At 48.6% G+C, this 27,374-nt stretch overlaps 1 protein-coding gene across 3 annotated transcripts; it reads left to right on the forward strand.

The window, feature by feature from the left end:
- Nucleotides 1-539: 539 nt before the first annotated feature.
- LOC139061055 (uncharacterized) lies at nt 540-27,374 on the forward strand. 3 transcript variants are annotated; one of them, XM_070540496.1, is made up of 4 exons: nt 540-3,220; nt 11,920-12,206; nt 18,424-18,669; nt 27,249-27,374. In XM_070540496.1, exons 1-4 carry the CDS (start codon nt 662-664, stop codon nt 27,286-27,288), a joined length of 3,132 nt encoding a protein of 1,043 aa, XP_070396597.1. In that variant the 5' UTR covers nt 540-661; the 3' UTR covers nt 27,289-27,374. The 3 variants fall into 3 exon arrangements, with proteins under 3 accessions (XP_070396597.1, XP_070396600.1, XP_070396598.1); XM_070540499.1 differs by having other exon boundaries at nt 11,920-12,195; XM_070540497.1 differs by lacking the exon at nt 27,249-27,374 and having other exon boundaries at nt 11,920-12,195; nt 18,424-19,001.

Raw genomic sequence — 27,374 nt, forward strand, 5'->3', positions numbered from 1 at the left:
GCGCGTGAAAGAACCACAGGTCGTCAAAGTTATTCCGGAGCTCTCCACTATACGGCGTGGCTCATAATCGAATCGTTGTTTTGTCTCATAAAACCACATTATTTATTTATTTTTTAATCCGTCCGCATTCGATCTCGTAACCATACCGCTGTCGTTCAAACTCGAAGCGATGCGTTCATCCCGTTCAGCTCCATTACTCGCCGAGTGGCCATTGCTTTCGTGGCTATTGCTTTGTTCTCATTGATTTCGATCGTATATATATAAAGCGGCCTCCCTGGAAGTGGTGCCACGGCCATCGACTATGCCTGGCTTCCGAGTCTTCTCTTAGTTCCGCGGAAACCGACAGCGGGCATTGCGGAAGGCGTACGCACCCGAGAAACGTTCATCAGGCGATCGTGACCAAGCCGAGACAAAACGTAGTCCACGTCGAAATCAACGGCTGCGCTTTCAGTGATAATTCAGCAGCAGCTGACGTGCATCGCAGCACGATCAAGAAGAGGAGAAGAAGCAATATTTGTTCTTTCTTCTACGAGGTGAGTTCTTAACCTTGGCTGACGTTCGTTTTAGCCGAATCGAGTCCGCTAGCTCAGGGAAAGCGACAGAAGTTGGCGCTTTGGAACTTTGTGAGCCGTTAGGCAAAGTCTTACCGTGCCTAGTGGCAATGCCGCGATGGGGAAATGCCGTGCCACCTGGTTCAAGGAAGTTCAAGGAGCTTCGTAAAGCTGGCGCGGCGATGCTAGCACCGATGCGTACTACCGATGACACCGAGCGAATCGCTGTTCCACGTTCACTGCAGCCGCCATTGAAGAAGTCGCGTCCAAGCACGCTACACTTCGACGCTTACGGTGCTGACTACAACGATCGGACTTCAACGCAAGACCGATCTAGGACTTGGAATCCGCTTCGGCGGCAATCCGCGTCGAAAGAGTCGTGCCTCGATGACGACATATTCAGTGCTTCGAGTGGACACTACTACAGTTGGGCTGCGCCTCGAACTCCCGGTGAAACTTGTTCCACGCTTTCCCTCGGCAGAGACTGCGCAATCGCTCCTGTTTATGCTGACGGCCATTACGGAAGCAAAGTGACTCGCAGTGACCCTGAACGTTTATCTCTAAGCAACGATTATTTCGCTCAATACGAAGCTCCCGACTCCGAAGGTTTGATCGTGAACGATTTCGTCGACGAAGGCCATTGCGACACTAATGACCAATCCTATCCAACTTCAATCGGCCTGGACCGTGATGGCAGAAACGGCAAGAACGATGCCAGCTGCTTTGACTCGTACACTTCCCTTTACGATTGTAGTAGCCAATTGATGGACCAGAGTTTGAGCAGCCGTTGTGATAACGACCGACACATCACCCTAGCTTATCCGCTGTCCACGTATCAAAACAGTGCTGGCGGCGAGACCTCTTCGAAAAACCAATTCTGGTACCCTCCCAGCTCTGAAGGGGGTGACTCTTGCCAAGTGCAAAATTTCGAAAACACGAGCGGTGCTATTAAGTCAGAGACTCTCCATTCAAGCAGCAACAACACTCACTCAACGACTGAAGACTGTAATGAACAACTCGGTGCTTGTGCAAACGCGTCAATGAGCGTTGGTAATGCCGCAGCAGACGAAAACTCCTTTTCGTACGCCAACAGCGCTCAAACCTCAGCATTATGCGTTCCCTTGGCCCAACACACAAATGACACTCCCGACAGCAGCGCCAGAAGCCACATGTATGTCCAAAACGGCTTTGTTTTAAGTTCTTTAGGTAGCTATAATGCCAGCGCATATGGTGGGAAAGTCCCCTCTAACAACGGTGGCTCTTGCACGCAATTATACCCTTCGTGTGGTCCGGTCTTTTATTTCGTCCCAAACAACCTCGGCACGTTCAGGCCCACGGCACATGTCTCAGATACTGATGCCACAAAAGGAGAGAGAAGCAATCACATTGCCTGCGGCGGATTCTACGACAATACTGACCAATCGCCCTCCACATTGACTGGACAGTATGTCGATGGCACCGTTGAAACGAATCAGTATAATCAAGGCACTGCGTCGTACGACTCGTCGCGTACGGTCACAAAGGAATGTTCTGCCAGTGTGTTCTTGACTAATATTTCTTGTGCGGGCTCTTTCGAGCGAAGCTATAGTGACCGAAGCGCTGCAGACTTCAAGAAACGCATCCGAATGCCTGTCAACAATCAGCTCAACAATTATCAAACTGTCCAGTGTTCTAGTGACATGGCCTACGGTGCAAACGGCTTTTGTGTAATGGTCGCTGACAGTTCTCCCCATGGCGCTACAATCTACCGCGAACCCAATCAGTTATCCGTGAGCGACGAGTCAACCAATATGGGTGTCTACAAGTGTCCTACAAACGTTCTCGTCCACACTACCGCTGCGGACTTTGTTGCCAAAACGGTCGAACGAGACATCCACTTTGTCCAGCAGACAGAAGGATACCACGGTGACACGCAGTTATCCACCGGCCGACTATCCGACTCTAATACCTTTGCGTGTTCCAATGGGCCCGTCGCCTGCAACACATACGTGTTTCCTGAAACGGCCGACGAAAACGCCAACTTCTTTCAAGAGGGGGCAGGCTATTACGAACAAGCGCAAGTGAGCGCGAGCAACCACATGGGCTACATCGAGTTGAACGGCGGCTCTGACGAAGTCTACGTGAGCGGTACAGAGTTTGCTCCTCAGAACAAAGAAACTCTCAGCTCCTCTCAGAGCAGAGCCGTCGTCGCAACGCCCGTCCTTGTCAACGGTTTCGGAGAAACCTCGGACCGCGACAAGGAAGCCTCTGCGGGAGGAGCCCAGCAGTGTGGCGACCACAGCTCCGGGCTCGCAGTGACCGCAGAGACCGGCGACACCGCGGCGAAAGAGGCGACAACGGGATCCGGGAGCGAGCCCACGGACATACCGTGGGAGATCGGCCCGCAGGCGTGTCCGACCGGGTACTCGGCCCAACTGAAGTCCCTTGCGACGCACACGGCTATCGCAGCCAGCATGCCGCGTCGAGAAAAGCTCAAGTGGCCCCTGCCCATCCCGCTGCTCATGAGGCCGCGAGACAAGGAGCTGACGTTTCGCGACATCGAGTACAACTGGCTGTGCCAGTGCGTCTTCTTCGTAGCCCAAGAGGAAGTGCATGCCCAGACACTCGACGAGAAGGGGTGGCTGAGAATCTTCGCCAAGTCGCCCCGGGCCGCCCACAACTTGGTCCAGGTGCACAGTGTGTACAATTCTAGCCGGCACAAAAAAAGAAGCATGAAGGGGAAATTTAGAATGCACGTGATGGGTTAAGTTCCGCGGACAGGGATTATTTTGTTTGTTAATTTGATATATCACTGGAACGATAAAATATGCGTTTGTTATTGCAGTGGTGCGGTTGTCAGCAGCGTTGTCCAGAACAATTCAATGACGTGTTTTAGGCTGCACGGTTAACGCCTACCGGGGAAGCGTGCTTTTAAATACCTAGCGCGTGAGCATGCAAAGCCGTATTGACGGGACTGCCCACACCTTTCTCGCGTTACCACTCAGCTATGACTTCCGCCACTGCAATAAACTAAGTGTAACCGTGGGTGTATTGAGGAAAGAGTTTGTTATTAAAATAATAAAAGGAATTCCCAGGCTGCGATTTTATGCCATGGGAATGATTCTTAATACATGTATTTGTCTGGTCTTCGTGCTTATTGCTTCAGGCATATTTTGTGGCTGTGTTTACTACGCTTCATCCGCCTTCATTGGCCTAAATATCGAAGAAATCCGAGTTTTCAAAATGCAGAAGGCAACAAAATTCTTCGCGCATGCATAGTCACTGCAAATTGCAGCATTTATAACGCAACGCGTTGTGAAAGAAAAAGACACATTTTGCGAAGTCACAAAGCCGCTTGAAGCCATTAGGACGAAGTCAAGCCAAATCCACGTACCGGCCATCATTCTCGTGCTGTCCGAGTAGCCATGCTTGATGTTCCCACCTTACACTAGCGTCAGTGTTTCGCTTAGCCTTTTTGTAGGAAGCACTATGGTTGAGGTCGTGGTAGGTGGTAGGTTGTCGAGGAGGTTATATTATGCAAGAGTACAGGGAAACCCTTTTGCTAATGCCTTTTTTAAACGACCCGTTTGTGTCGTGAGCTGGGCCTGAATACTGTAGCTATTTTATTCCGATTCTATTTTTTTGTTTCCTTTTCGCGTTTTGGCCTCGGTCAGAAACAGCACACCGCCACGTTATGATTAGGATCGGCCGCTCGCGAGTGGTGAACAAAAAGAAAATGAAATAATGCGAAAGGAAGCACTACGTTATGCCGGCCCATTTTTCGCTCCCCCGCAATTTCGGCTGTTGCGTGCGCTATGCGCAACCATATATCCTTGTCGCTGAACAGCTCGGGCGCCATTTTTATTCGTTCCAGTGTGCAACTTGTGAATAAATTATTCCTTCGAGCGCAGAGGAATAAACGGCAGGTGCATCGCTGCCGTTTTCTGGGGGAGGGGGTTGGGGGGGGGGGATGAGCCCCTCCTTAAGTTGAAAGCGGTGACAAATTGATTATTACATGCCAAAGTCGGGCGCACGGTGCACAAAGATAATAAGTTGGCCTAATAAAAATTTTGTGTTCCAGCTGCAAATCTCCTGCACATAACTTTTTATGGGCGGTGAACACAGCGTCGTGTCACCATCGCTTTTCTTGTGTTTGGGACCCTTTCCAAACGTCGATTCGAATAAGTCGCAAAACTTCGGGCGAAAAGCGGTTCAGAACACATTGTCACCGACACCAGCAAGGGTGGTTGTGGGAGCAGCGATTGAAGCCCGACTATCTAAGGCGCGAACAGACGTTGGGAAAGAAAAAAGCGTTGTTCAGCAGCCCGATCTCCGAAGCTGTTTATACGATCTTACTTTGCACTCCAGGTGGCGTAGGCGTTCGGCTAAAGTTCGATCGGGATGTAAGATCGGGATGCCTTAGAACACGCACCTATAAAGCGAGATATAAGACGGAAGAAAAGCATGTGCTTGCTGCGGTAAAGATAGGGAGACTATGGAGCAAGTTTTATTACAATGTGAAGGCGTCTACCCAGCGGTCGATTTAGTCGCCACTGGCCTCCTTGAAGCACATGGGTTCAACGAGAGCAGTGGAAAAGTAAACATGTCCGCAATAGGCATTAGTAAGAGGCGATTAGAGGATTGGTAGACGAAAAGTAGGGAAACGACAAGAAATGGAGACGTACAAAAGCACAGTTCCAAATAGGGGATCCGAAAATTTGGGTGGGGTAGTTCATAGTGTTTTTTTGTCTTTTTTATTGTTTAACCTAAGTAGGACATTAGGCAGTATAAAAGCAAGTGCTTGGTGGCGCAACCCACCACCCCGTTACAAAGGGGATGCTCATAACATCCATCCATCCATCCAAGTTCAAGTTGGCGAGCTCTCGATGGATTTGTGGTAATAGAAACAGCCCCTCAAATGATGCGCATCAGTCTCCTTCTCGCAGCCTCTAAGTGAGCCAGCCCCAAGGTCGTAAATTCAATTATGCAGACGTTACCATGGCACCGCAAAACATCAGCACAAATGTCCACATTAACAGCCAGCTGGTGGACGATGAACAAATGCACACAAAGCGAAAATAGTGGAACGATTAAGCGGATGCTTTGTGCGATCAAGTGCTTCGTATTAGCTAGATTAGCGTAGATACCCACGTGGTGTGTGACCTGCATGTTCGACAGGGTGTTTCAGTTTTAACATTGCTCGTGGCAGATAGTGAAATTTTAGTCCATAAGCTATAGTCTACTCGAAGACGTGGTCGTTACATGCACAAAAGTAATTTGCCAGAACTTAATTAGTGAATTTGTGTTAATTAGTCGGTTATGCATTTCACTTGCTTGTGTAAGTGATGTCCGCCTCTGCAAGTAGACGAGCTCATGGAGTAGCATTGTGCTATCTGCCACAGAAAAGAAAATTAAGTGTTCGCTGAAACATACGGTATATATATACATCTTTTCTTTTACTAGGACGTGGGAATGGGGATGTTTGCATTGGCTGCTTGCTTATCAATTTATAAATCAATGACTCAATCAATTTATCACTCAATAATTCAGTCAACCAAATGTTTATTTTTTGTCATGAGGTACCGGGTGAAAAAAGGGAGAGCACAGAAAAAGCCGTTCTTTAACGTCTTGACAAAGCTCTACTCTTCCGAGACAGTAGCGGCAAGCTGCTGCGAAATCAGAACAACAAACAGATGTCTCTGCTAAACGAGTGATAGAAGATAGGCGGACAGCAAATGCGATAAAGGGTAGCCAAACAATTAGGAAACGGGAATGGCACGCAACTTGCATAAGTATACGCACATATTAAGTACACGTAGCAAAGTGCCCAAGGCCTAAACGCAGAAATGCGCATATTGAATATCTACATGAATATAAAGTACAATAACAAAAGTACAACACAAAGAAGTACAATGTCAAAAAAAGCAGAAGCAAAGGAAGCAGTATCAACAATCCTCTGAAAGCGTATCATCTCCGAGCATGTGTTTTTTTTTTAACGAAGAGTTCTAAAATATGGTCGTTTCTTAATTTGAGAAAGCTTATTTTATTACAGGTGTAAGTGATTGAGCGTTGTGGGTAGTGAACAATCTTCTGACAGCCATATTATGAGCGTCAACATGGAATATGCGACGCTGCAGCTGGTCAGCATTATAGATGGATATACGGGCCTGCTTTCTCATTCATTCCAAATACTTAAAAAACCATCTAGTCTTCCCATCAAAGCATTTTTACAGTTTTGCAATAATTTATGTTCATATGTGTTAGAAGCTGGAATAATTTTGCTTTAGGAAAGAAACTCACTACTGTGACTGCAAAAACACGCGTTTTCTACGGCTCTAATTGCGTTCTTTTGCAATATTATTAACATAGTAATATTTTCGGCTGTGGTGTCCCTCCACATTGGGGCCTATAGTAACTATGCGAAAACAAGACATATATTAGGCGTTTCATTTGATGAGGTTGCAAAGTACGGTTTGTATTTAAAATGCTAACATCTTTTTTTTAACTAGTGACGAATATATTTAACGTGTTTTTGCAAGGACAGTAAAAAATAATACAGAAAGAAAAATAAAGTACAACCCATCTCGCAATGATTGTCGACGGTAGGGCATCAGCATTCAAGCAATGTAGGGAGGCACTGTATTGCTGAAGTCACGTTAACTTAAAGGGGTCCTGAACCACTGAACTAACCCTCGGGCTTGACGACAAAACGCTTTCCGCGTATAGCATGCGGTGCTGTGAGCATCTCAGCTAAGTTTTGAAGTTGCACCCGGCGCGTGGAGTCGCCTTCTTGTCAAACGCTCTCTTTTAAACGGAAGCCTGCTCCTCAGTCTTTCCTTATTTCGTAATGCAGCAGATTCCCCTACACGGCTGCTATTGGCCAATAGCTGACATTATTCAAGGAGGGTGTTTGGATCCGTGCGCTTCTCCCTGTTTTGACTGTGCATATTTATTGGCGCACTTTATTAAACGGGCTAAAGTAAGCGAAAATCTGCTTTCGAATTTCTATAATAATCACGCACTTCCGGAAGAAGCAGACTATCGATCGTCTGCTCACGCTCGGCCGTGGCCGCCCGCGCAGGAATTAAACTTCGGCCACCCTCCTTATCGGTGTCGTAAGCGTCGGACCCCGCGGATTACGACTATAGTTTCGAACTGTGAGCTTGACAACGACAACATAACGACAGTGCTGTGAGGACGACTGCGTTACGGTGATGGTGTGACGTCAACGGCATGACGAAAGTGGGATGGCGTAGTCAGAATAGACCGTGGAACGACCACGGGGCAACACGACGATGTTATGACAACGTATGCGTCACCTGATGACAACGATCAGGTGACGACGACGCCTCACGAAGACTGTTGCGCCGAGGACTGCGTGACGGCTACGTCAAGACGAGAGTGTGTAGTGGCTATTCCGATATTTCCCTTGCTTCCGGTTATGTGCGCGTACACTGTTCTCCGGCTTCGGTCCTCATAGCTGTGGTATTCGCTTGCCAAAGTCCGGCGTGAGCATGACGTTATGATGACAATGCATTGGCGACAGTAGAATGACGAAGAAGCAGTGATGCTGGTGGAACCGCGAAGCCGGTACGACGACTACAGCATGACGACAATGAGAAGATTCGCAAACGATGACGATGCTATAACGACGACAGCAGTGATGATCATGGCGTGAGGACCGTCAGGTGACGACGGGTGTAAGACGAAGATGGCGCGACAACGACAGTATCACGAAGACGGTATGACACTACAAAAGCGGGACAACGACGGCTTCACGATAATAGTGTGACGACGAGGCACGATGAGAGTCGGATGGCGAAGTTAGAAGGGCGACGATGGAACGGACACGAAGGCATCAAGAGGAAGGTATCACAACAAATGCATGAAGATGCCTGCACGACGATGACGCAATGAAGACGATTTCATGACGATTATATGAAGACCATGGGATGGCGGCGATGACGTGAAGACGTCTGTGCGGCGAAGATGGCGTGAGGACAATGGCATGACTAGACATGAGTGACGACGTTGAAACAACCGCGACGACCTCACGACGACGTTACGACGACTGTGTTATGACGATGGCGTGAGGACGATGGCATGACGAGAGTTTGATGACGAAAGCTGGAATGAAGACGATGCAACGACCAATAAAGCTTCTGAACCACGAGCACACACCTAGTAGCTTTAGCTGTTAGACAATTTGTCCACTGGGTCGGCGTAAGGTGCGTGACTACGAGAGTCATGACGAGAGTCACGTCGTCGTAGTCATTCCATTTTTGCCGACATGACAAAGATGGAATAATTACGATGGAACGACCATGACGGCCATCCTCACAAGGAGCACAAATGTAGTGACCGAAACTGGAAGGAATTTCGGGCCAGAGAGAGAGAAACAACTTTATTGAGCCGAGCTCGGCATCTTCTTAGACGCCGTCGATGGAAGTGGTTCCCTCTTCACGGGACCCATATGCTTCCCTAGCCGCCTGGCCCCTGGAGATCAGGACGAGCTGGTCTTCCAGGGCAGTGCTGGTTAGCAAGATCTCCCATCGCTCGGTAAGGGTGGATGAAGGATGGGGTAGGGTAGCGGAGCAGTTAAGAGGTGGGGGGATCGTCTTGATGAAATAGCATACTCCCATGACGTGTTGAAGCTTGCCTAACTGAGTTTTGCAGAAGTTACAATCCTCCTCGTACCTTTCCGGGTACATCTTGTTTTGAAGGTAAAGGTGCGGGAAGGATCCTGCCTGTATTTGCCTGTAGATCGCTTGCTGTTCCCTGCTAAGCGATTTGTGAGGATCGGGGTAACGGCGCCTCTCCATCTTATAATGGTTCATAATGTCTCTGTAACTAATTATGGACTGTGGCTCACCTTCCTCAACCCGCTGTTCCTTCTCTCGGGTGAACTGGGCCACTGAGGTCGGCAGACAGTGGCACAATCTGTCTACATGCTTGGGCCACTTGGTATGTGCCCGTGGTCGTGATGGGTCGTGGTTGTTTCACTATGTCGCTCTCGCCATGTTCATTGTCCTCATGCCTTCTATCCCGGCCCAGTGACCCAAGTCGTCCAATCGCTTGGGCTGATAGGTATGGTCTTGTGGTCGTGATGTCTTCGTGGTCATTGCATCGCCGTCGTTTTATATTTGTCATCCAACGCTCGTCCTGCCACTGTTGTCATACAGGTGCCACGAATTCGTTCTCACATCTCCATAGTGATGACGCCTTGGTCGTTCACACAATCTTCTTTTTGCGGTAAAATGTAATAAGCTTCCTAGATTTCCTTCGATGTTTTGTTAAGAATGTGGGAATAGTAGTCCAAGTCGTCTAATAGCTTGGGCAACTAGATATCTATGTGTTCCGGGTCGTGGTGGATGCATCATCTTTTTCCAGCTGTATCATCCGATTTTCGTCATGACATCATCGTCACACAGTAGTCGTCGTCACTGCGTCGTTTTATTGTTGACCTCATTTTAGCAACATCATCCCATTGTCGTCCTGCACTCGTCGTGCTACCGCCTTTCTAGTGCCGTAAACATCAACCTTCCTTAGTCATTGTATAGTAATCATGCCATCATCGTTCAATCGTGATTATGCCGACCTTGTCGCACCGTCGTAGTCAGAGAGTCGCTATCGTGCCGCCAATGTCGGACTGCCGCCGTAACGGCGTCATGGCCGCGCCATCGTTGTCATACAGGTTTCGTGACACAGATATCGTCACGCCATTGCCAAAAAACACTCGTCATTATTCCTTTGTCTTCATACGGTTGTCATACCATCGCCGTCACCGCCTCGTCGTCATACAGTGGCCTTCGTGCATTCGTTGTCATACCTTCGTCGAGATGCCGTCGCGGTCGTTTCGGTGCCATCATCGCAACTTCGACATCCGCCGGTCCTCATGTCGTCGCCGTCATAACACCTTCGGCGACCCATCGATGTCATTCCTTGTTCTTCATTCTATCGCAATCGTGCTGTCATGAACAAATCGTGATTATGCCGCCATTGTAATGGCCATCGTCAACACTGCGTTGGCGCCACACAGGTGCTGTCGTTCATTCGTTGTCGTACCATCATCGTCGGGCCGTCTTGGTCGCGCAATTGTCGTCAAAGCGTCCTCATCACAATTAACGTCGTTTTCATCCAGTCGTAGGCATCTCATTGTCATCATATCGCCGTCGTTACGTTGACGTCCTTATGCCATCGTCATAATTTAAATAACTACATGCATGTCGTCATGGAATCTTTGTTATACGCCTTTCCCGTTAAATCGATATCATTCTTTCTTGGTTATTTCATCGCCACTGCGTAGGCGTCCTACAGCCGGAGTCATGCCTCCATGATCACGGGTGACCTTGGCAAGAGAGGGCCACAAAATGTGGGGCAATATTTATTTATTTTTATTTATTTGTGATACCCTCAAGGTACATAATTGTACATTGCAGTGGGGAGGGGTGAGAATACATTCCATGAGTAAAAAAAAATATAGGATTAGTTCAAGGAATTTCCAAGGAACAAAAGCAATATGAAAAACTAGTAATGCGTTCATAACAAATAACAGAGACTTACACAACATGAAAATACAGAAAGAGTACGCTTTAGCAAGCAGACAATGTTCACGAATAAGTACATATCGGAGTATGTGGCATATAGCCAAGGTAGCCAATCTCATAATTACCACTACACGCGTTGAACAGACGTGACTTAAGTAATATGATCTGTCGCTACATTGCTGGATTGGTTTTCACATTAGCATCGACAGTCAATTTATTTACCTGCATTTTTTTCAACATCTCCTGTGGTAGCAGGATTCCGTCGCTGCAGCGCTCGAAGCGTTTATCATTACTTGCGCAGGAAATCGAAGTACGAACAAAATTTTACTCGCCTTTACAATTGCTTAGCGCACATATTGACACTTACGATTTCGAGTCAGTTCTAAAGGAAGCTCTGTCTAGCAGCGAATCGCGAAGCCAACACCTGATTGGAGGTATTGAATTCATCATCATCAGCAGCAGCAGCAGCAGCAGCAGCAGCAGCAGCAGCAGTAGCAGCAGCAGCCTGGTTACGCCCACTGCAGGGAAAAGGCCTCTCCCATGCTTCTCCAACTACCCCGGTCATGCACTAATTCTGGCCATGTTGTCCCTGAAATATATACGTTTAGCGCATAAGCGTGTTCGTTATAAGCATGTTTGACTGTGTGCGTTCGTGGAGCATGCAAATTTGGCGAACATTTGGAAGCACATTTGCTCATGTATCTGCGTTTTTCCATTGAGTAAAGCCGTTCACTTTTTCCCCAGCACAGGGTAGCCAGCCGGTACTTACACTGGCTAACCTCCCTGTCTTTCCTCCTCTTTGTCTCTCTCTTTGCATCGTTCTTCTTTTTTTTTTCTGTCAGACGCAGGCCCTGGCAGGCATTCTCGTGAAGTGCACCGTAGTGAACAGCTACACGGACAGCCTCGGCTACGTGCGAAACGTGCCGCGTCGCTACACGAACACCGCGCTGTTCGAGATGCTACAAGACGAGGGCGTCATCTGCGCCCAGCGCCAGACCGGCTTCATGCGCTACGAAAGTGGCGCCATCGGTGACGTGGCGACGGGAACGGTGCTGCTCACGTTCCTGCCCGACCGGCGGATACCGCGCACTGTGAACATCGGCCTTATCTCTTACGAGGTCACGCGCAGGTAGCCACAAGATATTTTAAAGAATGTCGAGGGGCGGGAGGCACGTAGGTAAAAGGCGCTGTCATCCTCTGTGAAAAAGAAATGAGCGACGAGGGAGCATGAGGACAGACAGCTGGCTTCGGCAAGTCAACCTCAAGTAAAACTCTTGCTTGGGCTAGTTGTTTCATGCTTGAAGTAGTAAAGGCAAGGCGCAGAAGACCAGGACTCAGGAAGAAGAACAACACAAACGACAGGAGCCACAGGACCGACAGGACAACACAAACGACAGATGGTCCTGTCGTTTGTGTTCTTCTTCCTGAGTCCTGGTCTTCTGCGCCTTGCCTTTACTACTTCAAGTCAACCTCCTTTGACGCTGACCCTTCCCTCGAGGCCCGTCTGCGCTTTCGTCCTTGGAAAGTAGGCCTTCCAAGGCTATCGTATCTTTTAAGGCATTGTTTGGTCCGGGGCGGCTCTTAGTGATACCCTCGTCAAGATCGGGGGGAGGGGGTATTCTGTAAGAGTCCACCTGGTGGACTGTCCATTTCCGCCGCTGCTGATTGGATGCAGCTGTGCGAGCGAGGAGGATACGAGCGGCCCCAGCCAGTCAGCAGCGTCCGAAATGGACAGCCCACTAAGTGGACTCCTGCAGAATACCACCCCAGCCCTCTCTAACCGCCCTCCGCGGTACGATCTTCCATACTTGCCGCACGGTTGGAAGTTAGAAATCACCACTTACCTAATCACCCAATGAGTGCCTACTTCCCATATGCCCTTCCGTTATATATATGTATATAATAATTACACTTCCAAATCGTCGCGTGGCGCTTCATCCTGCCCGCTTTCTTTTCTCCATGATGTGTTCAGTGCAGCTGTGATAAAGGAGCACTCTACTGTCCAGCCACAAAGGAAAGTAGTGCCGACTAGCTAAACGATTCAAAGACCCGCCTTGGTTGCTCAGTGGCTATGGTGTTCGGCCGCTGAGCACGAGGTCGCGGGATCGAATCCCGGCCGCGGCGGCCGCATTCTCGATGGGGACGAGATGCGAAAACACTCGTGTACTCAGATTTAGATGCACGTTAAAGAACCCCAGGTGGTCAAAATTTCTGGAATCCTACACTACGGCGTGCCTCATAATCAAAAGGTGGTTTTGGCACGTCAAACCGCATAATTTAATTTTTTAAACTTTTCAAAGCGTCTAGAGTCGTAACCGAGCCTAATCAGATAGTTTTGAAGGAGATGTGTCCTTAAGCTACACTTTTTGCACATTCGTCTCTGACGGTCCACGCGTAAATGTTGCCTTAGTTTGTCGTCAGACACTTACGAGTCTTAAAGAAGGGTGATAAGGCTTCATTGCTCAGCACCTAATTACATGGTAATGGCCGCACAGGCGATCATGCACTCCGAATGCCTGCGCCGCTCTGATCAATCGTGACCACTAGACACGGAGAAAAAAAAGAACGGAGAAAGTAAGAAAAATCATAGTTCATTGATGACTGGATTGATGAGTCCATTGATTAACTAACAATTAAATGCGTGATAATTATGGAAGTATTATGTGTAGTAAATAAGAAAATTGGATAGGATAGAAACGCGGCCGTGTTTTGTTCTCTTCGTCACGTCTATGTTTATGCACCGGTAACTCCGACATGAATCAACAGTAACTTGCTCAGTTCAATCTTCCTATACAGTTGAAGCAACGACACGAGGCCACGACGCGATATTGCCGCGCTCAGCGCACTCTCTACCGAAGCGAGAACGCCCGGCTAGTGTGACAACCCGCGGTTAACGTCTTCGTAGGTCGCAGGGAAAACCATAGACGTAGGCGTGGTAATAAACCAACCGAAGCTTCACGAGCGCGTGCACCAGCATAAAATGGGCACACAGGAGTTGGCAAAGTATCCCGACAAGTGCGCCGCGTCTATTAAATCCTACCAGGAACCAAGTACGCTAGACCGAAACAGCCAAGCACAGGTTGAAGCGCTGCCTGGCAACATAAAGTTGGCCGGGAACACAGAGTTGGCTGGCAACACAGAGGTAATATCACTGACTCTAGAGGAAAAGCATCCGGGTAGTGCCCATGCTTTGACGTCTGTAACTGTCAGGGCGGCACCCTGGCAATTACAGAGGCGTCAGATCGTCGTCTGGTCAGTTACAGTTACAGATGGTCTTCTGATCGTCTGCGCAGGCGCGGACGACCAGGCACGATTCAGACAAGATGCGCAATCAAAGCGATTCCGAGGCATCATTTAGCTCAGGCGCCTGCGAACGCATGCTTTCACGCAGCGCAGATATTGCATTACGTTTTGCTTTATATTATTAACCATCGGATCGTTCTGAAAAATATGAGCAAGGAACTATATGCATTGGCTATACGTACGCGCTACAGGTGAATGCTTGTTATTGCATCATATTTCGAATATTTTTACCATTTGCGAAAATGAGAGGTGGCAACATGGCGGCTACTGCTTTGCAGTAGCCACTTTTATTTTTCGTCCAGCTTTCCCTCTATATGGCGAAGGTGATGTATTGTACATGATGTTGGCGGCGCAACCTACCGTTCCCAAGGGGAAGCTCATAACATTCATCCATCCATCCATCCATCCATGCAGACTTCTAGAGAGAGAAAATGTGACGAGGTGGATTAGCGAAGAGCTTGGCTTGCAAAGACATGGCTGCGTGACGAGACGCTCCCTTCGACTTCATTCAAGGCTTACTAACCCACGTGTGTGCCAGATAGGCAAAGGCTTGCTGCCGCACAGCGTAAAGAGCGGGCCTACAGGGGGCGCATGCGATTTGATACCGGAAATATTTCAGCAGCAGCCGACCGCCGAGCTAATGGCTTAGGCGACCGTCGGCCTAGCATCGTACGAGATCGTACTCAATAACACTCTCGTAACGAAAGAGTAGGTTACAGGAATATCGAGGCTTTGAGTTGATGATGAACAGCGATCGAACAAGGAATTTCGCCGAAAACCAACGTTTCTACAAGTTGTGCTTGTCTTCGTCGGTGCCAAGCTCCCTTGTGAAAGCGTTTGGCTTCAAACACTTTCCTTGTTCTGGCATCGTTAATCAATAATCACGCGGTAATTTGTTAGGAAGTTGCGAGGATAATGGTGCCTTCGACATTGCATAAACGCAACACGGCATTGCGAGTCGATGCATGTGAGATAGTATTGCCGAAAGCCACTCCATCCACGCGCCAACGCCGCTTTTGCTAAGTAGCGCCAACCTTTGATGTGCGCCGCTGTTTCCTGATTCGTCGCTCATACCAGTTCCGCTTCCGCAGTTTTCGTTTCCGGGGTTTCCGGGTTCCGATCGTTCCACTTCCGCGATTTCCGGTTTCCTAAATTTTCGTTTGTTGCAAGCACGCACATCTATGCAGAAGTGACGTCGCTTCCTGTCTAAATGAGAAGTTGAGACTACGCAAGTTCCGCTTGGTGCCAGAAGCCGAGGAGGTGAGCGAGGAAGGAAGCGCGGATGAGGAGGGTAGGTTTGAGGTTCCTAACCTGGTCGGTGAAAACGTGTATAGAGGGGTTTCAGTATAGACGAGCGATATCTTTTTCAAGGAAATCACACCGATGATCCGAGCTTAATCACGCAGCCTTGAAGGGTTTATGCCCGTAACTTATGTTTTCTTCGAAGATACTTATTTTAGAGAAACACTATAGAAAAAAAATTATCGGGGCTAGTAAATTCCTGTTTTGCAATGCTAACAAAGATCTAGTCATTCTTACGGCGATAAGCGGCTGGTAATTTAGACAAAGATACAAAATAGGAAAACAAGTGACAATGCCTCTTTTGGTGTTCCTGATGGAGCTCGCGATAACGATATGAAGTTTAACAGCGCCTGCTCAGGAATAACTATTTTTTTATCTGTAAGGATGGAATACATTGCATTCTAAAAGAGTCAAAGATTGAACTTAGCAAGGGTAAAGGACGTTCACAGAGTCACAACGGCGTAAATACGGGAAAATACATTAAACTCTGTGACGTCACACTGACGTACCAGTGCTAAGGTCTCGGAGCGAAACGTACAAAAAGAAACAACACAATAGTTATGTTACTTTACCTCGTGATAATAAACTCGATAAGGGGGAATAACAATAATAGACATTTGAAAGCACATTGTATTGGCATAAACTGGTTGAGTGTTTGTCTTTAGTGTCTGCTAGGTAAATAACGAAGAAATTGAGTAGCCAACAACAATACTTCTCGCAAGCGACGTTTAAAAGTTTCTGCCCGTACTTATGATGCGCTGGCCATGTTTCAACAAAAAAGAAAAAAACTCGAGTTTGCAACAACAGATGCACAGATTGAACGGGACAAGTCACGACATCTTCAGCGTAACTATGACGTAGAAGTTCTGCGGAAACCCGCAAGATGGAGAAAAGTCATTAATATAGGGAAAATCAGACATCTACCCGTTCGTAGCAATGGTTACAAAGGACGTCCCGGACCAGGACGAATTTTTCTTCGACTATGATGCTTTTCCTTCGAGGAACCCGTATGGCTTTCCTTTGTAGCAATTGGTACGAACGAGTGGATATCTGATTCTCCCTTTATTAATTAGCGTAACTGTCTTGCTCGATCGGTGGACCCCTGAAATATTCTGTGGCACATGAGAGGCTATCAAAAAAGTTTGGGAATTTATTTCTTTTAAAAAGGCAGAGAAGTCGGCCTGAGCTAGTGCTCTGTGGCTTCCAGATGGACAGGTAGAAATGGAACAAAATGAGTTATCAAAAATGTTGATGATAATAAGGAAAGAAGCGAGGGATGCCTATATAAAAGAATCACTTAAGAAGCAATACCTCTGGGTCAACTCCTATTTTCCCGCTGAAATACACGTAAAACGCCGAAATACTTTGATGAGGCGTCCGCTCTACCGATATGAATGCAATTGGTCGCATTTTAGAAGTAATGTTAAATGTTTATGAGTCTATAGGAAGCATACGTATGAGTTAGTGCATGAGCTTATTTAACAGAAATTATCAAGAACTGGTAAGCCTAATAAAGAATTATATTTAGGCAATTTACAAATTTGCAACTTCGTAGCAAAATTGGATATCACAGTTCTGTAAACTGCATTCGCTAGAGCATTTCCAGTGCACTCTGTGATGATATATGAATTCGTAGCATAAGTACAATTCCAAGATTGATTCTGCAAGGTCCCTACTCACAAATTATAATTGTATATATTTCATAGCTGTGTGTTTCTTGAGAGGCATAGTTGTAAACTTGACATACTGAACATTTTTTGTAATGCTGCGATTTTCAACAATACTTGTAAAAAAGATACGTTCACGGCCTCAACGAAAATTCCGCGTGCCACATACAGAGACTACTTCAAGAATTTTCGTTTTAAGTTCAACAAACTTTTTCGAATTCGGGGCCACAGGGAAAAAGAATTCCTGCTTCCTCAAGTATTTATATAGGAGCCGCCCGAGCTAGAGCTTCGTACCATGACTTCTGTAAGGCCTCCCATCTGAAGTGTAGTGCACTGCAAATAATTATCAGGACTGCCATATCAGCAATTAAGACGTGTTATCCCGGCGTGGTTTCATATAAACACATACGACGCATGGAAGCGTGCCAATTAAGCAAAAGTTACCTCCCGCTCATTTTTGTTAATTACTCAATTGCGTATTTCGATTGCCTGTTCAAACACTGTCTGCTTCTACGAGGAATACAGCTAAGGATTAGAATTGTGCTGTCTGACACACCTCATCTTTAAGAACTGTTAGACTTAGAATAAACAGCTTGTATGTCACTGCCATTATACACCGTACATCGGGGAACGATGCCCCCTTTGTTGCGATGGAGCAAGAGTGAAACTGCAACATTTACTTTGCAGCTACGACTGAGCAGATAAGAAAGAATTAAATGCCTATAGCCAGCGACGAGTTGAGGAAGCAGTCGAAAATACACTGTTCTCCTGCACGTAGAGGACTTGTAAACACGTTTTAGCCAATCGTTTTCGCTCATTTCGGTAACGTCCGCAAATGCCGAATTGCTTTCTATAAAGAATAGACGTATTTTTCTTAGCGGCCTATACGCCATGAGCAAAATGCCGTAATGCAGTATATTCGGTGCGCAAAAACACTGCTTATGCAAGTAAGTCTTATGCAAGACAGCTTTCAGTCTATGCACGAGTCTATAAAGTATATATAGAAAAAGCTATATTTTGTTGCACTTGGACGCGTCTATGCTCGAACAAAAAGAACTGTGCATCACTTCGCAGGCTCACTCTACCGCTGCAGTGCTACAACTGCCAGCACTTCGGCCACTTGGCCAGGGAGTGCAAGCTGCCCATATCCTGCCGCCTCTGCGCCGGCACGCACATGTACTTGCAGTGCACGTCGCGGGACAAGCCGCACTGCGTCAACTGCGGCGAGGCACACCCGTCCACCTACTGGCGCTGCCCCATGCGCCTCGCGCAGGCGTCCTCGGAACCGCGAAACTGGTGGCTTGAGGAATGCGTCAAGGAGTGAGTGGTGGGCGCTGCTGTGGCTCGTCCCCAATAAAAAGTTGCCATCCGGGTGGAGGAGTTGTTTGATCTGGTGCGTTAGGCTGCGTTCACACTTGGTCTCGGAGCAGGCGGAAGCGGGAAAAACTCGACAAAATACGCCCGCCTAGGCGGAGAAACGGGCGGAAAACCAGGCGTGAAAAATCGGTCAGGTGAAGCGTGGAAAAATCGCTCGTCCTCAATAAAAAGTTGCCATCCGGGTGGACGTGTTGTTTGATCCGGTGCGTTAGGCTGCGTTCACACTTGGTCTCGGAGCAGGCGGAAGCGGGAAAAACTTGACAAAATACGCCCGCCTAGGTGGAGAAACGGGCGGAAAACCAGGCGGCGAAAAAATCGGTCTCGGACCAATTTTTGCGATCACAGTGCCACCATGCGAACAAACGTACGCAAACTAGATAGATGTGGGCGAAAGCGGGAGTGGTTTCCGCTGCAGTGGCGAAACAGATGTGAACGTTTTGTACATGCGCGAAAAAGATTATCCGGCCGCTTTGGCTTTTCCGTCCGCTTGCGGTTTCCCAAGTGTGAACGTAGCCTTAGATGGAAACTTCTGGGGCGGAAATGACGTCCAGAAAGCGGAGCCCGACCGCCGCCATCTTAGAAAGAGTACCATAAAATATTAGTGTTTCGAAAGGAAGGAAAGAGAAAGGCAGACGGCAGGGACGTTAACCAGAACAACATCCGGTTGGCTACCCTACACCGGGGTAATTGGAAAGGGGAAAACAAAGATGACAGGTAGAGACAGGAGGGAAGGAAAGAAGGAAATTAGCGGTGAGTTCGCTGACGCGTGCGGTCTAATAGTAACTGCACTAGTAGCCACAGGCGTTCACACCAGCCCGTCGTCCTCAAGGAGCACAAATGTGCTTTCACCGCTGTATGGGCCGACGAGCGATGGGAGCGGTACAGGGTTTGGAAAAAGAAATAAAACACTATCAATCACACGAAAATAAAAAAAGCAAACACCAGGTAACATTCCAAGACTGCCTAAACTAGGCACGCGGCCTGCCTGAGAAAAAATGTAAGGAAACAAGGCGTGTTCGTCGTAATTTTTCATGGTTTATGGATTTTATTGGCGCAAGGGTCAGGTATGGCCAAAGAGCGCCAAGCAAAAGATAATGAATGGATTGACGGTGGTACAACGGGGCAAATGTCAAGATTTGTGAATCTAACCTGCGATTGGTAGATGTAACTTCGGTGTAGAGAAGGCCTATAAATTAGTCGCAGGAACAGTGCGTAAAATGCAGGGGTTTTAAGGTTATGACAATGACAAGTCATGCATGTAATAAGCTATTAGCTAGCAGTGGCACTCGTACCTCACCAGTGAACCCTTGGACGCGAGCGCTGGGAGGCACGTCCTTTAGAGAAATGCGATCGCAGCCGCAGCGCCTTTGTCATACTTTCTGAGAGGCTTCAGAACCTAAGTTTTGCCGTACATATCCTGCTCGATGGTGGTCCACGTGTTACTGGTTTTAGAATCAAACCTGCATGTATTGGAAGTGATTATATGAAGTTTTGACTACTCAACCAAAGACAATACTTGCGCATAAAACGACCATCTTTTATTTCTAATTAGCATACAATTTACATTAACAGGACAAAAATCACCTGAACCAAAACCGCAGCGGTAGCGTATAAGGCCTTTGGCATTGCGCTGCTAAGCCCGAAATCGCGGTAACCAATCCCTGTAGTCACGGCGGAACTTCCATGGGGTGAAATGCAAAAACAAGAACACTCTTGTAATGCGCATTGAGTATAGATTAAGAAACCCCAGGTGGTCCAAACTAATGTGGAGTCTTCCACTACGTTGTGCCCTAATCATATGGTGATTTTGGTCATGTAAAACCCCAGAATGTAATGTTAAGTTTAGTTTGCAGCTGTGAGTAGGCTAAAATCGACAAGGCTTTATTTTAGAGGTGAAGCGTGGGAAAATCGTGGCTTCATTTCTGGTGCCAAGAAGGTACGAGCCGCCGCCTTGGACTAATGAAAGGACGATGATGGTTGTCCGTGTGCAGCCATCCTGGCCGTCCCTGTATATAGTCTCTGTTTATAAATTGCGCTTCGCTTTCATCTATTCGACGCCCCATCATATATTGGTGAAGTTGCAGGGTACTCTCGCCACACGACGGAACTTCCGAGAGGCCACCATGGCTGACCAGCCAGAATGTGTGTCTGTGCCACGATTGTTTTAGCCCACCCTCGACACCCTGGAAAGTTAAATGGGATCGATGACACCGACGTTGAGGAGTGGCTGCCACGACCCGAACGGGTGAGTGATCACAATGACTGGGACCTGACGGTCATGCTGGCGAACGTGGTCTTTTATGAGTGGAACGGCGAAATCGTCGTATGCAAATCATGAGGCCGAACTCGGGAGCTGGGATGCATTTAAGCAAAAGCTCCGTGGTCTGTTCGGCAACGCCTCCACTCGCAAAATCGCTACAAAGGAGCAGCTGCCAGCTCGAGCCCAAACGTCCACGGAGTCGCACCTATCGTACCTAGAGGATGTGCTGCCGCTGTGCCGTAAAGTTGACAGCGACATGCCAGAGTCTGAAAAGGTTGGCCGCGTTCTGAAAGGGATAGCGGACGACGCAGTCAATCTGCTCATGTGCAGAAATTGCGCTACTGTCGGTGCAGTGATTAAAGAGTGCCCGCGCTTGGAGCCGGCCAAGAGCTGCCGCATTCAACTACCGTTAGCCCTGCTTCCCAACACCGCCGCGACGTCTTCGTGTGCACAGCGGCCACCATCGCACCTTTCACCGCCTTCGGCCGAATTGACGAGGATTGTCCGCCGCGAGATCGAGGCGATGTCTCCAGCTAGCTTCTTTGCCAACTCTAACACCGGCCACTCGAACGCACGAGCCGTTTGACTCGTCCAAGCCATCGCGCGGTGGAAACTCGCGAATCTCGGGGTTTGCGCTGCGTACCGTTGATTACCGTTGATGCCATTCACCACGAGAAGACTGCCTTCGTCACACCTGGTGGATTTTACCAGTTCAAGGCTTCGCCTTTTGGGTTGTGTAATGCCCCCGCAACGTTCGAGCGAATGATGGATCCTCTCCTTAGGGCCTATGAGTAGTATACGTGTCCTTGCTATGTAGATGATGTGATTGTCTCTTCGCCTACTTTTGAGAACCACCTGACCCGCCTGTCGGCCATTCTCGATGTGTTTCGCCGCGCTGGCCCGCAACTTAACTCTTGTAAGTGTCATTTCGCGCAGCGTCACATCACCGTTCTTGGTCACCTTGTTAGTGCTACTGGTTTTTAACCTGAACCCGACAAGGCGCGCGCCGTCCAGGACTTTCCTGTTCCTCGCTCAGTCGCAGATGTCCGGAGCTTTGACGGCTTCTGCTCTTAATTTCGGCGCTTCGTCAGAAATTTTGCCGGCAGTGCCCGGCCACTTACTGACCTACTCAAGAAGGACATCTGTTTTTCTTGGGGTCACGAGCAAGCTACCGCATTCACAACCCGTGTTAGTTAACTGACATCACCGCCCATTTTGGCGCATTTTGGCCCTTTGGCCCCTACAGAAGTGCCCAAGGGCGCTAGCGGCCATGGTGTAGGTGCAGTCCTCTCCGAAAGCCAGAGCAACCAGGAATGTGTCATTGCCTACACAAGCTGCCTTCTCTCGTCGTCGGAACGGAAATGTTCGATAATTGAGCGCGAATGCCTCGCTTTAGTCTGGGCTGTGGAAAAATTCCGCCTTTACTTACATGGCCGCACCTTTTCTGTCGCCAGAGACCACCACGCCCTTTGCTGGCTCTGGTTACTGAAGGATCCTGCAGGAAGGCTTGGTCGCTGGGCAGGTGGATACATTTGACGTTCTGTTAAGTCTGGCCAGATGCATCAAGGTGTTGACGCTTTATCCCGCTACCCTGTCGGCCCTCCGGACACCGGCAAGCGTGATACCGGTGACTACGTCATGGCTACATAGGATCTGGCCAACGTCAGCGCTGAACGAAAATGGGACGACACGTTACGCTCCATAATAGGCCGCCTCCACGCTCGTCAGCCCGACCCATCGCTCCGTCTGTTTGAGCTTCAGGAAGATATCCTTTATCGCCGTGGAACCACTCCCGATGGCCCGGAGCTTCTGCTTCATTTCCTTAAGCAACTTCGTGGTACTTTTCTCAAAGCACTCCACAATGCCCCAACCGCTGGCCATCTTGGGGTATCCCGCACATTCGACCTCGTGCGGCGCCGGCTTTTCTGGCCTGGTCTATATCGATATGTCCGACGCTAGTTTCAATCTTTGGTTTCTTCTCTTCTTCAAATGTTGCAATTTTCAACAATAATTATTAAAAAATATACACGACATAAATAAAGAATTGCTTCCTGCACTCACTAGATTGTAACTTTCTCTTAAATAGAGTAAGCCTAACTAAGTTAGGGAATGTCGCTGCTGGGAAAACCGATTTCTCCTCTCCCCTGTGTTTAGATAGTAGCCCCCGAACTAAAGATTCCTCTGTAGGCAACGTTATCAGAACCATACCCTTCTTAGATCCTACACGTCGCTGCTGATAACAGCTGTAAACGAACACTTCCCTTCATCATCCATTTTCCATCCTTGTTCATTTCTTTACTGGTATATTCCACTCCGTCTCGAACACTGAAGACAAACCTGAATGAGATGAAGTTGTATTGGAAAACGATACGGAATTCTTACAAGGAATGCTTCTAGTTGAGTAAGCATTTGTCATGCTAATAGCATCTAACACAACACAGCATTCATTGAGGCGCACTCGAGTGTCCAAGTTACGCGAAGGTGTAGGTGGGTAGCTTGGTTATACATCATTATAATCATCATTATCAGCAGCAGCAGCCTATTTTATCTCCACTGCTGGACAAAAGTCTTTCCCTGCGACCTCCAATTGCTGCTGTACTGCGCCAACCAAGTGCAACTGGCACCTGCGCATTTCTTAATTTCATCACCCCACCTAGTCTTCTGCCGTAGTCGAAAGCGCTTCCCTTCTCGTGGCACCTATTCTGTAACCCTAGTGGTCCGCCTATTATCTAACCTACGCATCACATGACCTGCCCAGCTCCATTTTTTTTCTCATAATGTCAATTAGAGTATTGGCTATCCCCGTTTGCTCTTTGATCCACTCTCGTCCTGTCTCTTAACGTTACGCCTAACATTTTTCGTTCCGTCACTCGTTGCGTGGTCTTTAACTTAAATACCCAAAGCTAATGCAAGTTATCGAACAAGGGTCTATTAATCAGCAAGTAGAAGCACTGGAACAATCAGCTACCTTAATAACAGTGCACAAAATGCTGACATGCTGCGCAAACACGATAGCCTGTATAGCCGGTGTGCTACAGATCCAAGCGTACCTTATTACTCCACGCAGTAAAGACATTGGTGCTCTTGCTGGTCCAATTAAATCACGGAGAATTGTTTCATAGGTCGCAGCTCAGTTAGTTTTGTGGCAATGATTCTTAGCGGAAATGTGTACGCATCCCCCCCATTCGTATAGGTGGTGCATCAATGTAGTTCCAGCGTTGGCATTAACAACACAGTAACAGTAACACATTAACACATCACAGCACAATAACACATTAACAGAAATAAGCGCGTGGTGGTACCGGCTCTTTCTTTTTTTTTACTTGTTCAATGCCATGTTAGAAAGTGGAGCTACGTTTTTACCCTTCTTCAATATCTCAATTCAAGTAACACACGTCGCATTACGGAAAAGGAACGGTAATGCACGAAAGTGAACGCGTACGATTTAACAGGAACAAAGAACCATAAAATTCCATGAACAGCTCACTGTGTTCCACAACACTCACCAAGCCATTATATTTGCAGCACGAAAAAGACGAAAGTGAAAAGTAATTTGCAAATCAATAAAAGCAGTAAACATAATCAACAGCTACTACGTCGTTTCATAGTACCTTGTCTTCCGAAACAGCGAAAATATATTAGGCTTTCCCATTTATTCTCACTTGTATGGTACTTAGTCCAATACGCACGAAGTACTTACACTGCAAAGACACCATGGATAATACACTAACTATACTAATTTCTTCCGTTATGAGTGCTGACGATCCAGACGGCAGCATACTCAGATGGTTTACCACTTCATCATTTCGTTTTCAAGCGAGCATAAAATCTGTGCTATTTTCTTCCTTTTACCCGCGTAATATCCGCAAGCAGCAGAGGGTGAGGTGCGGGAAGCTTTAATCATTCACCGAAAAGACGGGAACCCCGTGCTTCACCAGCTTGTGAAGATAGCGATGATAGCCGTGCTTGAACCGTCGCTTGCTGTCCCTGGTCAACCGCGGGAACCTGATCACGCTCGGAGGGCTGCGCCGCCCCCTGGGAGGCGGTACGTTCCTGCGCGCCGGCGTGGCTGCGGTGCCGATGTCGTCCGTAGTGTCGTCCGAGCCCCTGCTGCTGTCGTAGTCCGCGCCATCCGAAATGCTCGGCGTCCTGCCTTCGCGCCTGGGCGTTCTGGACTCGTATCTGGGGTTCTCGTGCCTAGAGCTACATCTTTCCCCTCTGGACCTTTCTCTGTCTTCTCTGGACCTTCCTGTTTCTTCACTCGTGCGTTCTCCTCTTTCGCTTCCCTGGCTCTCCCTTCTGTCCCTGTAGCTCCTTCCTTCGGAAACACCGCTTCTGAAGCCACGGTAGCCTTCATCTAGGCGGCGCTTTGGAGACGACGAGCGCTGACTTGACGCATCTGATTCCTTCGCGCGATAACGAGACATAAAGCGCCGTGTCATCGCAATCCTGCGCCTCTCCGGGCAGCCCGTGAACGTCGCGGCGTGATCGCCTCCGCAGTTGGCGCACATGAGCTCATTCGGGTTCCTGCACTCCTTGTAACCGTGCGCGCCCGCACACAGCTTACAGCGCCGCGGCAGTTCGCACTGGTACGCGGAGTGGCAGAACTGAAGGCAGCGGTAGCACTGCATCGGTGCCGTGCTGTACGTGAACACGCGGAAGACGTCGAAGCCGAGCGCTATGGTCTCCGGCAGCTCAATGTCCGGCCTGAAGGTCAGCACGATGCCGTCCTCCGGCGTGGACGACAGGGAGCCGTCCTTCCTCCGGTAGAAGGCGACCTGGCGCCGCACGTGGATGACGCCGGCTTCTGTGAAGCAGTCCAGAAGCTGCCGGTCAGTGTAGCGGAACGGGACGCCCGAGATTTTGCCCAGGTTCTTGTGGTACCAGTTGGGGATGACCGCCTCGACGGCGATGTCGGCGATTACGGTCATTTGCAGCAGCCTCCGGCCGGCGTCCGGATCAGGCGCATCGACGTAGAGGAAACCCGACTTCAGCACCTTCTGGGGGAGCTGCTTGCTCCCGGCGCATTTCACGAGGTCCCGCCTCACTCTCGCGTAATCGGCCTGCCAGAAGTTTTGACAGCGGTCCACGGGCCGAAAGATTACCGGAACGGAAATCGACGTCTCGGCTTCGCCGGACGTCGCCAAGGGTTCCACCCCTTGGAAGGACAACGGTTTCGAGGGACCCTCTTGGTTATTGTTTAAGATGTCGCTTTGCTGTCGATCTCCGGATGCGCCGTGTCGTGCCGTGCTGCTTCCCGGTGCGTCATGTTTCTCCGCGGAAGAGCACTCTCTTTGCGACGGAAAATCGTCTCCGGTATCTTCTTGGCATCGATCACAATATTTCGGGAGTGCTTCGTTGACGTCATCAAATTCGGTATCTACTTGGCTTCTGCGACCCTCTAGTTTCCCTTTCTTGGTGAAATTGTCGCCATTTTTCTTCGGCGAACTCCCTTGGCCATCGTGCATCGTGCATACTTGCTCAGGAAGAGGATCGTGCTCACCCGCGTCACAGAGCTGCTCGCCGTCTTCATTATTGCCAGTGCCCGCTAGGCACTCCCCGCCGAAAGTCGAAATTGTCCCTTCTTCGCTACTAAGTCCCAAAAAATCTTCTCGTTGCAGCTGTGACCAGTTGGCCGTTCCTCCGTTTTGGCATGAACTTGTGGCGTCGCTTCTGTTTGGGGTGCATGTCACATCACTTGGCTCAATGACAGCATTGCTGAGGTCGGCACTGTGAAATCCTTTGCCGGGCATTCTTAAGGATCGCCTGGCTTCGTTGAACGAGAATACTACCGTTCCCACTTCGATTTATAAACGGCTCGAGAATACTACGCTAATCGTCAAGGGACCTTAGACTGCACGGCCCGCAAACTGTACAGCAGACATTACATACGCTGTTGGGGTTACCCTAAGATCAATTTCGAGATTTAACAGAAAAAAAAAAGCAATGCTTCTCGCCAGGAATCTCGACATCGAAGACTGCACAGGACCAAATGAGCTCACGTGATATTGAAAGTGCGGTAATGTATCTCGGTAATGGTCTTTGTGGCGTCAGTATTTAGCCTTAAGGCATCACTCAAGTCCCTCAATCGGTCGCTCAATCACTCTAATCGCTGCAATTATTTGGGAGCTGCATTTGTGTTGCATTGTGTTGCATAGCGCATTGTGGTGTCGTCTCCCTTCCGTCCCTGTTTGCTGGCGCTAAATATGCTTTCAGTTTACCAACACGCCCAACAAACGGCAATGCTGCATTTGTGTTGCAGGACACGCTACCACTGGATGTCATGTGGACCTCCTGGCTAACGGATGAAGGGGCTCTTCGTCGTGACTGACCGTTACTGCAGGAGTGGTCATATAACCGTCTATATCTCACTACGAAATGTATGGCA

This window comes from Dermacentor albipictus, chromosome 6, assembly GCF_038994185.2.
Source record: "Dermacentor albipictus isolate Rhodes 1998 colony chromosome 6, USDA_Dalb.pri_finalv2, whole genome shotgun sequence".
Taxonomy (NCBI): Eukaryota; Metazoa; Arthropoda; class Arachnida; order Ixodida; family Ixodidae; genus Dermacentor; species Dermacentor albipictus.

What these genes read in the sequence shown, in the direction of transcription:
- LOC139061055 (XM_070540496.1), top strand. Translation starts at nt 662, where the DNA reads ATGCCGCGATGGGGAAATGCCGTGCCACCTGGTTCAAGGAAGTTCAAG. An exon ending in CCGCCCACAACTTGGTCCAG is followed by an intron (nt 3,221 to 11,919) that starts GTGCACAGTGTG and finishes TTTTTCTGTCAG; the next exon opens with ACGCAGGCCCTGGCAGGCAT. An exon ending in CTTGAGGAATGCGTCAAGGA is followed by an intron (nt 18,670 to 27,248) that starts GTGAGTGGTGGG and finishes TTTGTGTTGCAG; the next exon opens with GACACGCTACCACTGGATGT.